Below are 15,953 nucleotides of genomic sequence, written 5' to 3'. Positions count from 1 at the left end.
CGGCGACCGCAGATTCTCCAGTCCGGCTCGGAAGTTTCAGCACCCGCCCTATAAGACGACACCCGGCGTATAAGACGACCCCCGACTTTTGAGAAGATTTTCCTGGGTTAAAAAGTAGTCTTATACGCCAGAAAATACAGTAACTAAAACAATTTATAGACGGGCTAAGGAATTTCATTTAAGGATCAGTGAATCCTGTTTGATTTGTCATGGATAACCTAACCACTTTATACCTGGGCAAAAATGAAGAAAGCATTTAACTCAGTTACTTAAAAGGAAGCCATTCAAGGAGCAGTTTTGAGACAGGAAAATTAATAAATATTCAAGAATCTTAAATTCAAAGTACAGTAGAACCTCAGAGGTACAAACACCAGAGTTACAAACTGACCGGTCAACCACACACATAATTTGGAACCAGAAGTACACAGTCAGGCAGCAGCAGAGACCAAAAAAAAAAAAAAAATACGGTACAGTACTGTGTTAAATGTAAACTACTAAAAAGAAATAAAAGGAAAGTTCTAAAAAAAAATGATTTGACAAGATAATGAAACTGTTTCTGTGCTTGTTTCATTTAAATTAAGATGGTTAAAAGCAGCATATTTCTTCTGCATAGTAAAGTGTCAAAGCCGTATTAAGTCACTGTTCAGTTGTAAACTTTTGAAAGAATAACTATAACATTTTGTTCAAAGTTACAGACATTTCAGAGTTACGAACAATCTCCATTCCCGAGGTGTTCCTAACTCTGAGGTTCTACTGTAAATCCTGCTATTTTTTCTCTTTTTACCAAGATTAACTCATGTATCCTTTTGGAGTTCACAGTCAAAGCAATCCAGTGTTTAATAGGAGAAGCTGTTAATGCCTTACATTACAATAGGATTTCAATAGTCCATTAAAATTATTACAAGAAACAACTCTAATCCCTTGGCAATGCTCTTGCTGACTCTATCTCACCAACGATGCTGAAGTCTCGATGATGTTTTCGTGCTGCAGAAGCAGTGCTGAGCTGGAAGGTTGCTGCTTCTTGATGCTGTGTTGTTGCTTCTTTATTCTTCTTAGCTGTCTGGTTGCTGCTGTGTGCTTGCTTGTAGAGATGAGGTGGCCAGGCTGAACTGAGCGCATAAGAAAGCGGAACCATGTAAGAGCATAAGAGCACATAAGAGTTTGTAAGAACAAGCATGAGAGTGCATGTCCCACTTCCAAGGAATTTATACTCTTCTCTTTGCATAGTCTCACTGAAGGTGGAAGAAGCACACCTTTCAGGGCTTGGCTGGATTCAGATATCAGATGCTGTTACATTTCATTGGCTTATCACCTTCATGGGATTGCCTTAGTAGCATCTTCATCTCATGAATATGCAGTCTGTTAACGCACATGCAGTAGAGCTGTAATTCTTCAGCTTTATAGTTGTATTGATTTTTGGCTTTGTGGCAGGAAATTCTCAGAACATCTTTAGAGTTTTAACTCCCTTTTATTCAGTTCATTTTCTGAGAGATTCCTTTAGCTCCATCAAGGTTTTGAAATTGTTTCATATAAGTCAAAACGCAGTCCAAAAAGTATTTTACTGTTAAAATAGTCTTTTTTTAGTTTAAATTATTATTCAAAAGAGTCTTTAAACTTAAATGGTCATCAAATAAGGTATTGTCTTTTCTTAACAATCTTTGCAGAAGTTTTACTTGTCTTTTTTGAGTTTGGCAAGATGTTTAAGCTTTGCCAGGTAACTGATTAATTCCCCAGTGAATATCAATATTTTATACTCAGATGGTTTCTTATATTAACCTGCTACAGCATTCAAATGACCTTGCTATACTTGTACATAAAAAACCTTACGAGTCACAGAATAGTAGTCTCAGGGAGTTACTATTTGAAGAGCTAGTTTTAGATACAAATCATTTGCGAATACACATCTCAAAGGAAGCATATAACATCTTAAACAGTTGAGGGACAGATGGGTTTTCCCCATCAAGAGGAAAGATGAGTCAGAATTAACCAATATCTTCTGTAAAACAGTTCCCAGCCATAAATATTCTCCTAGAAGTTTAAAGAATGAAGACGTTAAAGTTTTATAAAAGAAATCAGTTTTGATTAGGATATCTCTAGAAATCTTTGTGTGGGATTTAAAACTAAAGATTTTCTCTCTGTAAAGACGGAGAAAGAGGCCCAGTTTTATGCCTTAGTCTACAGCTCTGAAAACACATCCGAAGCATAGCTTCTTCTCCTGAATAAAGAACAGCCTTACATTCATGTATACAGCTGACTCTTTCTCAAACATAAATAGCTTACAAAGTTTTGGGGGGTTTTTTAGATAAAGATCATGTCTGTACCAAACTTTTATCTTGTACATGGGGGAAGTAGCCTGTTCTTTGAGAAAATGCCATTGTTGGTTAATGGGCTTTTTTTGACCAAATGGTTCCTAGATTTGCAACCTACCATTTGTAGTATATCTATAGGCTTGGCAGAACTTTATTTTTTGATAATTTCAATGGCTAATATCAATGTTTACTTTTTAAGCATTTTTTTCTACTTTTATCAATTTAAATTTTCACAGTTGCACAATTTATGGGTTTTTGGCATTTTTTTCTATTTTAATCTATTTAAATGTTCATGGTTACAAGAAAATTATGGGGGAAGTACAGCTGGGGGGGGTCAGACAGTAATTATTTGTTGACTAGACATTGAGATTCAAAAAATTAAAGTGCTGTAACTGTTAAAACACAAATTGTCAACATCATATAATGTCAAAATATACAAAGTAAATATGCTTAAATCAAACTTTAATGATTTCTCAAGCAGTATTAGTAAGGCTTTTGTGACTGTCTCACATGACTTTCTCATAAACAAACTAGGGAAATATAGCCTAGACAAACCTACTATAAGGTGGATGCACAACTGGTTGGAAAACCGTATTCAGAGAATAGCCTGACACTTGTCATGACTCTCTTTGATTGAGACAGCAGAGATTTCCTAGGAATATCCTTAATTACAGTAGTTTGAACATTTTCATTTAATTAAATAAATATAAGCTACCAAAAACATAAGAATGTGAGCTTTATAGTCTCCAAGCATCAATGTATAAGAGTAATTGTAAATATCTCCTAAAATTCAGTAAAGGTGAAATCAAGATTGGAACATCATACACATAAATTATAATAATTTTATTAACTAATTTTGCATCTGTATTGAGGTCTCGCCCATAGAGTATGAAGACATATTGGCTGCAGTGTGCTGACCACAAAATCTGTAGCTAGATTAATCTCATTTGCAAAAATTCCGAGCCATCCGACGCATGCTGCATATCTCTGACAGACGAATGTATATGTCTATCGCTAGTCTCAACATAGTTGCTTTTATATAAACATGTCCTGGCTGCTGACATACTAGACCTTTTGTTCATGGCCGGTTTACTTTTTGGTAGAAATGTATACTTACAGGTCCTGGATTTATCCTGAAGTAAATTTTATTTGTAAATAGTCTGCAGCCGTGAAAGTTCTTCACACAAAGGAAAAGAGCACACAGCTGGCTGTACGTACCTGGGAAGTTCTCCAGTTCCAGCCAAGCAACCAGAGAAAGACTGAGATTTTCAAAAGTGACTAGTTATTCTGGGGACTTGTCTTCGCTACAACAGTTAGCTCATGTTAGAACACTTGAGCTCGCCTAGCTCCAGTGAGAGCGCGACCAGACTTCAGAACTACAGTGGAGTTTCATAGAGTGATTGGATTAGCAGCACATAGTGATTGGTTTAACTACTTATGAGTTGTTGTAACCCCTTCACTTGCTTGAGCCTCAGCATCACTCAAGGTTCAAACTCGGCCCATGGGCCAGCTACCTTGAGTTTAGAGCATCACTCAATTTGAGCTAGAGATTTTTGTGTGTAGATGGAAGTTGGATTAGGGGTAACACTCAAGTATAACTTGAGCTAACTGTGCTGTGAAGACACACGCTGAGTGCCTTAATTTTTGGATGCTCAACAGAAGAAACTTTAAAGGGGTCTAATTTTCTGAGCGTGGGTGCTCCACACTTTCTGAAAGTCAGTGTCTTGAAATCTAGCTATTGCTTACTTATGGTCCCTATTACTGTATTACCCAGGCAGGGCTGGCTCTAGGTTTATTGTCGCCCCAAGCAAAAAAAATTTTGGCCACCCCCCCCACCCCACCCCTGGGCTCTCACCCCCACCCCACCCATACCCCCTGCGATCCCAGCCCTGGGCTCCCCCCACCAGTGCTGACTCCACCACGCCCCTCTCGCCTCCAGCCGGTCTGGCACTGGCAGGGTCGGGTAAGCAACTGGCCTCCTGGGCCATGCCTCAGCCCAGGGTCCCTCCAGCCAGGGCTCCTGCCTCCAGGAATGCCCGGGACCCTGGAGGGCAGAGCTGGGGGACGGCCCGGCAGGGGGCTGAGGAGCCGGGGCAGGGTAGCCCCAAACAGAGCGGAGCCCCAGAGAGCAGGACGCGGGCCCCGCACAGCAGCGCCCTGCCCTCCATGGGCCCGCTGCTGCTTCTGGCCACCCTGCCGCAGTCCCTGGGCAGCTCGGGCCGCTTCTCCTAGCCCTGGCTGTGGCGCTGGGGGGGGCGGCCGCCCTGTGGCATCTGCAGGCAGCTCCGTGTGCCCCGAGGGGCAGGCCCCAGCCCAAGTGTCCCCCGCTCGGAGCCTGCCCGGCCCAGCCACAAGGTGTGGGAGCTGCTCCCCCACAGCGCGAACCACAGTGGCCGCAGGGCGACACGCTGCTGCTGCCAGGGCCGGTTCTAGGCTTTTGCTGCCCGAAGCAAAAAAAGACAGCCAGAATGCTGCCCTTGAAAATGTGCCGCCCTAAGCACGTGCTTGGTTTGCTGGTGCCTAGAGCCGGCCCTTTACCCAGGTGCCTCACAATCTGTAATGTATTTATCCTCACAACACTCCTGTTAGGCAAGGAAATGCTATTTCCCCTTTTATACAGATGGGGAACTGTGGCAAAGAGAGACTAAGTGACTTGCCTCAGATCACGCAGAAGGTCTGTGGTGGAGCAGGGAGTTGAATCCAGGTCGCGCCAGTCCTAGGCTAGCATCTTAACCACTGGACCGTCCTTTCTCTCCGTTGGGCACCCTGACACTGAGATATCCAAAATCATTAGTCACTTTTGACAATCTTAGCCCTGGTCCATAAGCAGTGCTGTTAGAAATGTGGTTTCGAGGTATAATAGCCAAGGCAGTAGTTAGCCTACCATAGCCAGTGCTTAATTTGTGCCAGGGCTTGCCCGAGCTGAGCCCCGGCACTTCTAGGCTTGGCAGTTCATAGCCCCAGCACCTCTGGGTTTGCTGCATCAGTTATAAATGTAAAAAACTTGTTTGAGCCCCGGCACGTCTTTCATTACAAATTAAGGACTGACTCTAGCTGACTTAATTGGAAGATGTGGATGCTCAGCAGCACTGGGGATTGGGGCCTGCTATTGTTACAGATACAGGGCTGGTTTTGTTTTTCCAAAAATATTGTCCAGGTCAGCTCACGGCTGGGCCTCACCTTACCTTAACCTGAAAATTTTGAGGGAGCCAGGGTTCCCCATAATGGTCGTAACTTGTGCTAACCCCTGGAAAATGTCACTCTGTCCTTCATAAAACTGTAGCCTGCTCTGGCCAAATGAATAGGATGCTTATATCCTAACATGACACAATCCCCATTGTGTTGTATGTAAATCTTGCCCATGCTAGTATTAAAATTATTTCTATCTAGGATCTGTAATTTGTCTTTCCTCAATGTAGTGTTCTGTTCACTTTTGTTGAGCCGGAGCAGTGCGATCAGGCTTTTACTGTCCTTATCTGTAATAAGTCTCTTTCCTTTTAAAGAGAGAAGTCTACATGATTGCAGCGGGAGTAATAGGAGGGGTGTATCTATTCGGCATTGTCATCCTTTTCATTGGAGTAAAGGAGAGAGACGGTAAGTTAAATTCAAATACATCTGGGTTTCAAAGTGATTCTTTCACACTTAGCTTTGGAAAATATGACATTATTTTATGTATTCCACCCCTTGTAGATCCTTACGCCTTAAATTCAGACAAAGCAATTCCTTTCCTTAAGGGACTGAGACTCACAATGAAGCACGGTCCGTACTTGAAGCTTACAGCTTCGTTTCTTCTCATCTCAACAGCCGTTCAGGTAACTCCAGTCTTTGCAAGTCCATGCATCGGACTTGTTCTACCCATAGCATGAACGAGTCAGAAGCAGCAGCTGGAATGTAAATAGCCCTAGACTTGCAAGTAGAGCTGGTGATTCGGTAGATGGTGTTTTTCCCCTCTGAGTCAATATGGAACGAATGCCCTGCGGTCATGCTAAGGGGCATTGCGCTGCTGGAGGTAATGTCTTTCAAACAAGAAATAAAACCTAAAGCCCTGACCACTTATTAAAGATTCTCTGGCTTTTTTTCATAAAAGGCCCAGTTTGGCTAATTATATACTACCTACCTAAAATCCCCTAGTTTCAACCAGCTAGGGAATGCTTTTTCACTTCTCCCAAAGCTGTTCTACAGCATGTGCCGCAATAAACCATTGCCCCATTCCTTTCCCTATGTGACTCTGTTTTAATAGTGTCTGAAGTGGTTCCTATAGAGTATTTTGTGAAGGAAGGCACGATGTACGTGTAAGATGATATTCCATCATCTAGGCATACAGTACTAGTTCTAGTTATAACTAGAGCCACAAAATTCAGATCTGGATCGCCTGCTGTATTTCAAACCTCCCAAAAGAAACATTGATAGATGTTGTATAAAAACCTGAAACTGATAGATTCTCAACCCACATTCCCCAAAGTTCAGTTCTATTTTGATCCAGAATTTTGAGATCTGTGCTCATCTCCATTAATCATTTAAGTGTGTTTCCTTCACATTCATTACCTTAATCATTAGGCCCCTAACAAATTCATGGCCATGAAAAACACGTCATGGATTGTGAAATCTGGTCTCCCCTATGAAATCTGGTCTTTTGTGTAGTTTTACCCTATACTATACAGATTTCACCAGTGTTTCTCAAACTGGGGGTCCTGACCCAAAAGGGGGCCAGAGGGGGGGTTGCAAGGTTATTGTAGGGGGGTCACGATATTGCCACCCTTACTTCTGCGCTGTTGCATCCTTCAGAGCTGAGCGGCTGGAGAGTGGCGGCTGCTGGCCGAGGGCCCAGCTCTGCAGTAAGGGTGGCAATACCATACCCTGCCTTCCTTACTTCTGCGCTACTGCTGGAGGCGGTGCTGCCTTCAGAGCTGGGCTCCTGGCCATCAGCCACTGCTCTCCAGCCACCCCATCCCCAACAATACCTTGCAACCGTTCCAACCCCCTTTCGGATCAGGACTTCTACAATTACAACAATGTGAGTGGCAATTTGCCCCAAGCCCCCATGAGAATATAGTATTCTATAGTATTGCAATATTTTTTTATGGAAGGGGCCCCCGAAATTGCTTTGCCCCAGGCCCCCTGAATCCTCTGGGCGGCCCTGCCACTCTGGATTAGTTACTGCACTTCAGAGGGTTGCCATGATTAATTTCAGCTGAGGGGGACAGTAAATTGCTTAGGAGCCATGGCTTTAATTAAAACATGCATGGTATTACTGTCTAAGAGGCAGTCTGTGGAAGGGGAGTGCAACTTTTTTCAGCAAACTGCTCTCTGTAACTAACCAGTTACAATAGGCAAACTCCAAGGTTGCAAATAGACTCCTCTCCCCTTCCAATAAACTAGTCTTCCATATTGCAACCTACTAGTTTGCTACATTCAGGGTCTGATCCGTCTGACATTACTCCATTGTTTTCAGTGGAGTTACTTCTGATTTAAACTGGCGAGAGCAGAATCAGGTCCTAAAAGCTTGGATTTATTTGATAACTGATTTTGTTATAGGTGATGTAACGAAATTCTTTTTGATGTTGTCTTCATCTCGCAGCTTGAGCAGAGCAATTTTGTCCTGTTTTGCACCCATGCAGCCAGTCTTCACAATCACTTCCAGTATTTAGTGGTGACCATCTTGGTGAGTTGCACTGAAACAAATGAGCATTTTTTTCAGGGAGCTTTGTTTCTTTGACAGAGGGGGTTGTTCAATGGAGCAGCTTTCATCTAAGCAACTCAGGTTAAGTGACTACAAATTGCTAGCACCTGCTGGCTGTTGGGAATGAGTTTGATCACCATCCCATTCCTAGCGGACATCATGGAACTTTTAGGGAGGGGAAAGGTCTGGAATATTCAATTTATTCCTTAGTGTTCACCTGTACCTACGAGCCACTTCCTGCCTCTTGAAAAGGCGAGCCATTGTGCATGAAGGGAGGTCTGGAATTTTAGCTTCTGTTTCCCTCTCACCAGTCTGATATGGCGAGAATTAAACAAGTTTCCCTTGTGCATTCACACATGTGGGCCCTCCGTGCCAGGCAACCTGCAGGGATAAATATTTAAAGTATTCACAGATGATGTGAATTCCTGTATAAAGGCATCAGTGCTGCTTCACAGATACCTTTACTGAGCCCTCTTCCTTAGCGCTTTTGAGTGGAGTTCTGTCCAGCCTTACTTACATGGGTGATCCTCTTGCAACTAAGCTAAAAATTGCTCCTGTAATGCATGCCTCCCTCTCAGTGTACGTTGGTGAAATGCTGCAGCTCTCATGCTTCTGATTAAAGACCTCCGAGGACAAATAGAAAGTTTAATGTGTAATTGCTGGGGTATCTGTCTGCTGAAAATGCTTCATGTAGACCTTTCCCTTTCCTTTGTCTGGCCTATTAAGTGCTGTACCAACCTTTGTCAGAGAAGCTCCTGCTTGCTCCCCTCTTGGGCCTGGCTTCTGCCAGGGGGACTGTTTGGGGTATCTGAGAGGAGCCTTCATTGTTTCCATTTTGCCCCCCCCTTCCTCTTCAACCCTTTTAATGCTTCCTTTCTTACACTGAAGCACTGCAAAGGCTGATATTTTCCAGTGACTAAAATTAATAAGAGGTGGAAGGCTCACTTCTGCAAGTGCTGGTCCCTGTATATATTCCACTGTGGGCTATGCATGCACTCCATGTGCTTGAGACTGGATGATTCTTGTTAGTAGTGTCCCTTGGTCCTCATATGCACTCTTTCCCTCCTTGTGCTCTGATCTGAGGGTGTAAGCGGCCATGCGGACCAACTGCCTCTCCAGTTCCTTCTTACTGTTTCATGGTCTGAGTCTGAACTCTCCAGTGTCCAGAGGGCTGATCCTCCTTCATCAAACCTGTAAATATTATAAACTGTAAATATTGAATATAAAAATTCTTAGTTAGTTTATTAGATAATTAAGTTTTGGAAAACACGCCCCCCTTCCCAGTATGGGATCCAGTTATGGGCAGGATTCTGGCCTTCAAGAACTGTGTCTCCTGTCCCTGTTCCTTCCCAAGGCAATGATCACCGGATATGCCTCTACTGCTTCAGAGAAGCTCATATCTCTGCTAAGTAAAGTATCTGTCACTCCTCCCCACCCTGTGTAGTAGTAAATTAAATTAAAATATATGGAGATATCCTATCTCCTAGAACTGGAAGGGACCCCAAAAGGTCATCAAGTCCAGCCCCCTGCCTTCACTAGCAGGACCAAGTACTGATTTTTGCCCCAGATCCCCAAGTGGCCCCCTCAAGGATTGAACTCACAACCCTGGGTTTAGCAGGCTGATGCTCAAACCACTGAGCTATCCCTCCCCCCAAACATTTTATGTTTGTAACATTTTATGTTTGTATTTTATATAATTTAAAATGAATAATAACGTAGTATGTATTAAACGTATTGGTGTATGATTTGATCATATCCTGCCAGCCGGCCTTTTTAAATAGCAAAAAGGAATGGCCTAATGGGCCATTGGTAGGGATACATCAGCCAGAATCTGTGTCTGGACTAATTTCAAGGCAGTAACAGTTCCTTTGAGGGTCACCAATTTGTTGTAGGTTTAGCATTTTAAAATAAGTGAAGGAATGCCATGATTGTTTTCTTTTGCATTGCAATTTGATGTTCCTGTTCAAAATGTTCTGTGTAAATTAATTCTGTTTTGTGTGTAAATGAGGAATGTGTGAGTTAAGAAATAAGTGTGAAGGCCATTGCTGAACCAGATGGTCTAGGGAGGAGCCGGAGACAGACACAAGGGCGCCAGGAGACTGCAACACACCCCTATTCAAAGGAGGGCAAATTAATGACTCTAAAAATAAGACAGGCAATGGGAACAAAATAGTGGTAATAAAACCCAGCATGGAATAACTCCCTAAAAAATGTAATAAAAAATACAATTAAAAAAAAACAATTTAAAAAAACAAGCACTTGTCAAACAACAATTGATTACCACATGACGGTGCAATACTCATTGGTCCCAATGAATGAAAATCACTATATAAACAGGGTGCCTTGCCATGAAACTTTGGGTTCGTCCTGCCAAGACTTCCACGGAGCATTGTGTCGCAACCGACGGAACCCGGCTCCTCCCTACTCGTGATCAACCTAGCTGGCCACTAGATTGATCTGGACTCTGAACTGGTAACTATAACATCGACTGGCGGGACAAGCATGGGAGTTCAGACTTAGGAAACACCTCATGGAACCAGACTGCTCTGCACAGTGGTTTGAGGCATTGAGGAGCACGCTGCCCAGCACTGGCACTTCAGACACAGTGACAGGCAAAAGTAGAGCCAAGCATTTCTCCTCTCAGGTTCACTGCAAAGGCAAGAAACCCTCTCCAAAGCCTAGAGAAAAATTCCCCACTAGATCCACTTCTACAAGTGTGTTGGGGAATCAGCCCTCCTATAAACTGGGTGACTTTTCACACCTGGACCAGGGAAACTTGAAAACCCATCAAGGTCATGGTACCGACCCACAGGCTGCAAAGATAGAGGGCGCCTCCCCTTCAGCACCGTCAGCAGCAGCAGGACCATTGGTGCTGAGTCAAGAGAGGCATGAGCCTAGACAGTCTGACCTCCACTACTAACAAAGGGGCCATTGGTACTGATGCACACTTCTGAGCCAACACTGAAGGTTAAAAGAGAGAAGACGCCTCATGGGGGCAAATATACCCTTTCAGAGGACATCACCATCCTGCCAGATCTGGAATCTCCCATCTTATCAGGCCCAGTTCTTACAAGGGAGATCATGACACTGTCGGTCCATGAACATTATGAAAGAAGCTGATCTCCTGTTCCCTTTACTAGTCAGGGTATTTCACCTTTGGAGTTGGAGCTCCTGTTCTCTTCGCCAGGCAATTCTGATATGGGAGAAGGACTGTCATCAGTTCCCCGGCAGCAGGAAATTCTGCAAACTCCCCCCCGACTTCCTGCAACCATCGCTCCTCAGATACAGGGGGAGGGATCCCTGTACAGATTCCCCCCCCCCCCACCGGATCCACCACTGAGCCACCTGCACCCAGATTGCTCCACACAGAACCCTCTCAACCCACACCTGGATCCCCCCCCCACTAAGCTCCTCCACACTTGGATCCTGCCTGCCCACACCTGGTGTACCTGACACGGAGAGGCAGGGCCCTGGGGTGTTTCTGGGGCAGGCCCGGTCCTTGTGCTGTGTCAGGGTTGGGTGCAGCCCCACAGCAGAGTCCATGTCCCCAGGAGGAATGGCACAATGATCTCCAAGCTCTGTGCAGCAAGTGACCTGTGCTCCCCAATGCCATGCTGGAGCCTCCACATTTATTTGACAAATAAAATTTGCAGAATTTTAAAATATTAAAATATATTAAAATAAAATTTTAATTTTTTTGGGGTGCAGAATATTTTTTTTTTTTGGTGCAGAATGCCCTCGGGAATAACTAGGAATCTGCATGAAGGTAGAAAAGTCCATTTCAGCTCCAACACAGACCACAGAATTCGTTGGAGCAACTGTAGAAACAACCATGACCAGTTGGCCAGAGCTTACTTCCATATGGACAGATTTCAATCTATGAACATCCTGATCAATCAGCTGAGACAGCTCCCACAAACATCCTTGTCCTCCTGGGTTACATGGCATCTTGAACCTATGTGACACCATTCATGAGCCTCTGACTTGACTGTCTACAAGCCTGGTTTTGAGCAGTATATGTGCCAAGCACGCACAGTATGGACCAGTTAGTTACACTTTGTGACGCTCTGTACCTCAGCGGAACACCCAGCACCCCCATGTTCATTCTTGTAAAATGATTGTGTGGTACCCAATGCAAAGTTTGTCATGTAAGGTGTCATGTAAGGTGTCATGTCATGATGCACTGAGCATTGTTGTTATGGTAATGTTATAGTTATAATTTCATGTATATAGTTATGAGGCTGAAAATGTGTCTTTGTGGCTTAAAATAAGCCCAAGCAAAAACTCTCCAAGAGCAGAGGGGCAGTTCACGCCTTATCAGGGAATGTATGGGACAAACCCAGCCCAGTCTCACAGAAACAAAGGACGCTGGCCTAGGCAGCAACAAAAGGATTTTTTGGACTCTCGAGTGAGTCACCCCCTTCATTTGATCAGTTTGGCACTGCGATGAGGTAATGCTCACTTGACTCTAAGGGGGGGGGCAAAGCCAAGAGGGAAGAAAGGACATGATAAAAGAGAGATATGTTTACCATGCTCTTCCTCTGTCTTCCACCAACATCTACACACACCACACCAAGCGACTAAAGTGCTGATCAAAGCGAAGAGCCTGGCTGAAGAGCAACCAGCCAGCCTGTGGTGAGAAGCATGTAAGTTTGTAAGGGCACTGAAAGTGTTAAGATCAGCTTAGAATGCGTTTTGTTTTTATTTCATTTGACCAAATCTGATTTGTTGTGCTTTGACTTATAATCACTTAAAATCTATCTTTCATAGTTAATAAATTTGTTTGTTTATTCTACCTGAAGTATCAGAGGGGTAGCTGTGTTAGTCTGGATCTGTAAAAAGCAACAGAGTCCTGTGGCATCTTTAAGACTAACAGATGTATTGGAGCATAAGCTTTCGTGGGTGAATGCCCATGAAGCGTGTCAGAGACTCCCCTTGGGATAACAAGCCTGGTACATATCAATTTCTTAGTTAAATTGACGAACTCATATAAGCTTTCAGCTTCCAGTAGGCATAACCGGACACTGCAAGACAGAGGTTCTTAGGGTTGTGTCTGGGACTGGAGATATTGGCTAGTGTCATTCGGTTGCAACTAGCTGGGAGCAGCTTACATGCCAAAGGCTGTGCGTGAACAGCCCAGGAGTGGGGGTTCTCACAGCAGAGCAGGGTAAGGCTGGCTCCCAGGGTCAAGGATTGGAGTGGCCTAGCAGATCACTGGTCCGGATAACACCAGAGGCGAACATCACACACTCCCCACCCATGATACAAGGTTTGGTGGCAGGACAAAGAACAGGTCCTTTCTCTCCGCCACCGGCTCAGAAAACGCTAATTGTGGATGCCTCCCTAGTAGCCTGGGGTACACATCTGGACGAACAAATAGCACAAGGAACATGGACACCTTGTGAGTACAGGGTGCACAAAAATCTCATGGAACTGAGAGCAGTCTGAGAGGCCTGCAAACAGTTCTCACCATTCATTCCCAGCACATTCAGGTGATGTCAGGCAACATGACAGCTGTGTTCTACATCAACAAGCAAGGAGGAGCAAGATCTATGCCCTTTGCATAGAAGCAGTCTGCCTCTGGAATTGGTGCATGCGTCATCGGGTTACCTTGTTGGTAGGTCATGTTCCAGGAATTCACAATGCATGAGCAAACAGTCTCAGCACTTCTTGATGGATGACAAATGGGAGATTCACAATTCATTGGCGAAAGACCTATTCCAACAATGAGGATTTCCGATTCTGAACCTGTTTGCGTTTCAAGACAAGAAATGCACAATATACTGCACCGCAGGGTGTACAGTCATAATTCCAAGGGAGATATCCTTCTACTCCCATGGATGGGAAATTTGATGTAGTCTCCCTCTACCCCATCCCACTCTTACCTTAAGTTCTCAGGAATGTCCAGCGGGACAAGGCCATTGTTCCCATATGGCCAAGAGAATTCAGTTCCCCATCCTTCTCGATTTGTCATCTTGTCCACCAGTCCGCATCCAATCCTTCCCAGATGTCCTCCCCAGTATAAGGGCAAGATCAGGCATCTAAATCCAGAGTAACTTCACCTCACAGCCTGGTATTTGGATGGGCATTGAACATACAGCAGAAATGTTCGACAGCTGTTAAAGCCATCCTGAACAATAGCAGGAAAGAATCCACCAGAAGGTGTTACTTAGCTAAGTTGAAAAGATTCTCTGTTTGGACTCAGTGTCACCAAATGTCCTCAGACGAAATGGACATTCCCATTACTTTAGACTGTCTGCTCACCTTGAAATTTTCTGGTCTTTCCCATAGATCTCTACGGGTTCATTTGGTAGCAATTAGTGCCTGCCACCATCCTCTTGATGTCTACTCCGTCTTCACACATCCAGTGACTGTGCGATTTCTGAAAGGCTTGATCAGATCTTCTCTCCAATAGCCAGACCTGCCCCAACATGGGTTCCAACTTGGTCCTTTCCATGCTAAGTATACCACCATTTGAACCACTTGAAAAATGCTTGCTTTTATGTTACTCTAGGAAGTTAGCCTTCCTGGTGGACATCACCCTTATGGCTGACCCATTATACATCATGTTCCATAAGAATAAGACTGCACCCTCAGTTTGTGTCCAAAGTAATTTCAGACTATACACTTACTTGTATGTTTTTTTTGCTAAGCCTCATACCGACAATTAGGATCAGAGACTCCATTCCATGGACATACCTTGGGCATTGGCATTCTATCTTCAGAGACAAAGCTCTTTCTGAGATTGCCTGGGCTCTTTGTGGCCCTAGTGGAACACATGAAAGGACAAGCGTTATCTTCACGAAGACTATCCAAGTGGATTTCAGGCTGTATCTTGCTCTCTTACCAGTTATCTCATGCACCTCCACCTGGCGGAGCAAGGCCCACTCCACCAGAGCAAAGGTGCTTCACCAGAGCAAAGGTGCTTCAGCTTCAGGAAGTATCCCTCCTTGATATATGTAAAGAAGCCCTGTGGCGTTCTATTCATATCCTCACAAGACACTTGTATCTTGGAGCAAGCCTCCTCAGTTAAGCATAGAAGTGTAGGATTGCAAGGGACCTCAGTACGTCATCTAGTCCAGTCCCCTGAACTGAAGGCAGGACTATTTAATAAAACATGTAGGTCAGCATTCCTACAGATAGTACAGCAGAATTCGTTGCACCCTCCTGCATCATGAGTACTGCTTGTCAGTCATGCACAGTGAAATACACATAGGGACCAGCACTTGCAGAAAAGTTACCTACTTTCTGTAATTGGTGTTCTTTAAGATGTGTGCTCCCTTCCTGTATTCCATTACCTGCCCTCCTCCTTTGCTTCGGATCGTAACACTTGATTTACAGTATAGATGGAACTGGAGAGGCGGTCAGTCAATGCTGTCCCTCCTACCCTTGCATCAGAGCATGGGAATCAACAGACACTACTAGCAAGAATCTTCTAGTCTCAGATACATAAAGCACATGCATATCCCACAGGTAATACAGGTAGGGACCACACATCTTGAAGAACTCTGGTTATGGAAGGTATGTAACCTTTCTTTTCTTATATCCCTAGTCTCTGCAGGTATTGGAAAGATATAAATACCAAGGAGGGAGAGGAATTGTTTAGGATGGTACAAGGTGGGGTAAAGCTAGGAATAATGGGATGACATTTTGGCTTTGATCAATTGCAATACTGGAGATATCCACGCTCAAAGGAGTGAATCCTGTACTTACTTCAGCTTTCCTTTAAAGGATGGTGTTGTGTTTAATTCTGTCTATTGTGATAGACCCAGGCCACTTGGGTACAGCAGAGTAGTAGAAGGCAGATATACTGGCCACTGGATAAGCAGTTTTTTGTTCTGTGACTGACCAGAGCAAGGGCTGCTCCAGGCTAGGGTGGACACCTGACTCCAATTAGCCTGCAAAGAGTCAGGTGAGGCTGTTAAGCTAATGTGAACACCTGACTCTAATTAAGGCCCCTCTGA

The 15,953-nt window shown here is 44.2% G+C and overlaps 1 protein-coding gene across 3 annotated transcripts in view; it reads left to right on the top strand.

Annotated features, from left to right (window-relative positions):
• MFSD2B (MFSD2 lysolipid transporter B, sphingolipid) overlaps positions 1-15,953 on the top strand; it is a 66,222-nt gene that overhangs the window by 31,977 nt on the left and 18,292 nt on the right. For 2 of the 3 annotated variants that reach the window (XM_005297405.4, XM_042848680.2), the window contains 3 exons: positions 5,813-5,903; positions 6,000-6,121; positions 7,888-7,971. In XM_005297405.4, the coding sequence (XP_005297462.1) occupies positions 5,813-5,903; positions 6,000-6,121; positions 7,888-7,971 (297 nt within the window). Of the gene's footprint in view, positions 1-5,812; positions 5,904-5,999; positions 6,122-7,887; positions 7,972-9,072; positions 9,183-14,280; positions 15,321-15,953 lie in introns of those variants that run through there. The other variant, XM_065587590.1, reaches the window with a different exon arrangement.

The sequence above is a fragment of the Chrysemys picta genome, chromosome 3, assembly GCF_011386835.1.
Source record: "Chrysemys picta bellii isolate R12L10 chromosome 3, ASM1138683v2, whole genome shotgun sequence".
NCBI classification, from domain to species: Eukaryota; Metazoa; Chordata; order Testudines; family Emydidae; genus Chrysemys; species Chrysemys picta.
The sequence above is the reverse complement of the archived record's forward strand: the minus strand, read 5'-3'. Positions and strand labels throughout refer to the sequence as shown.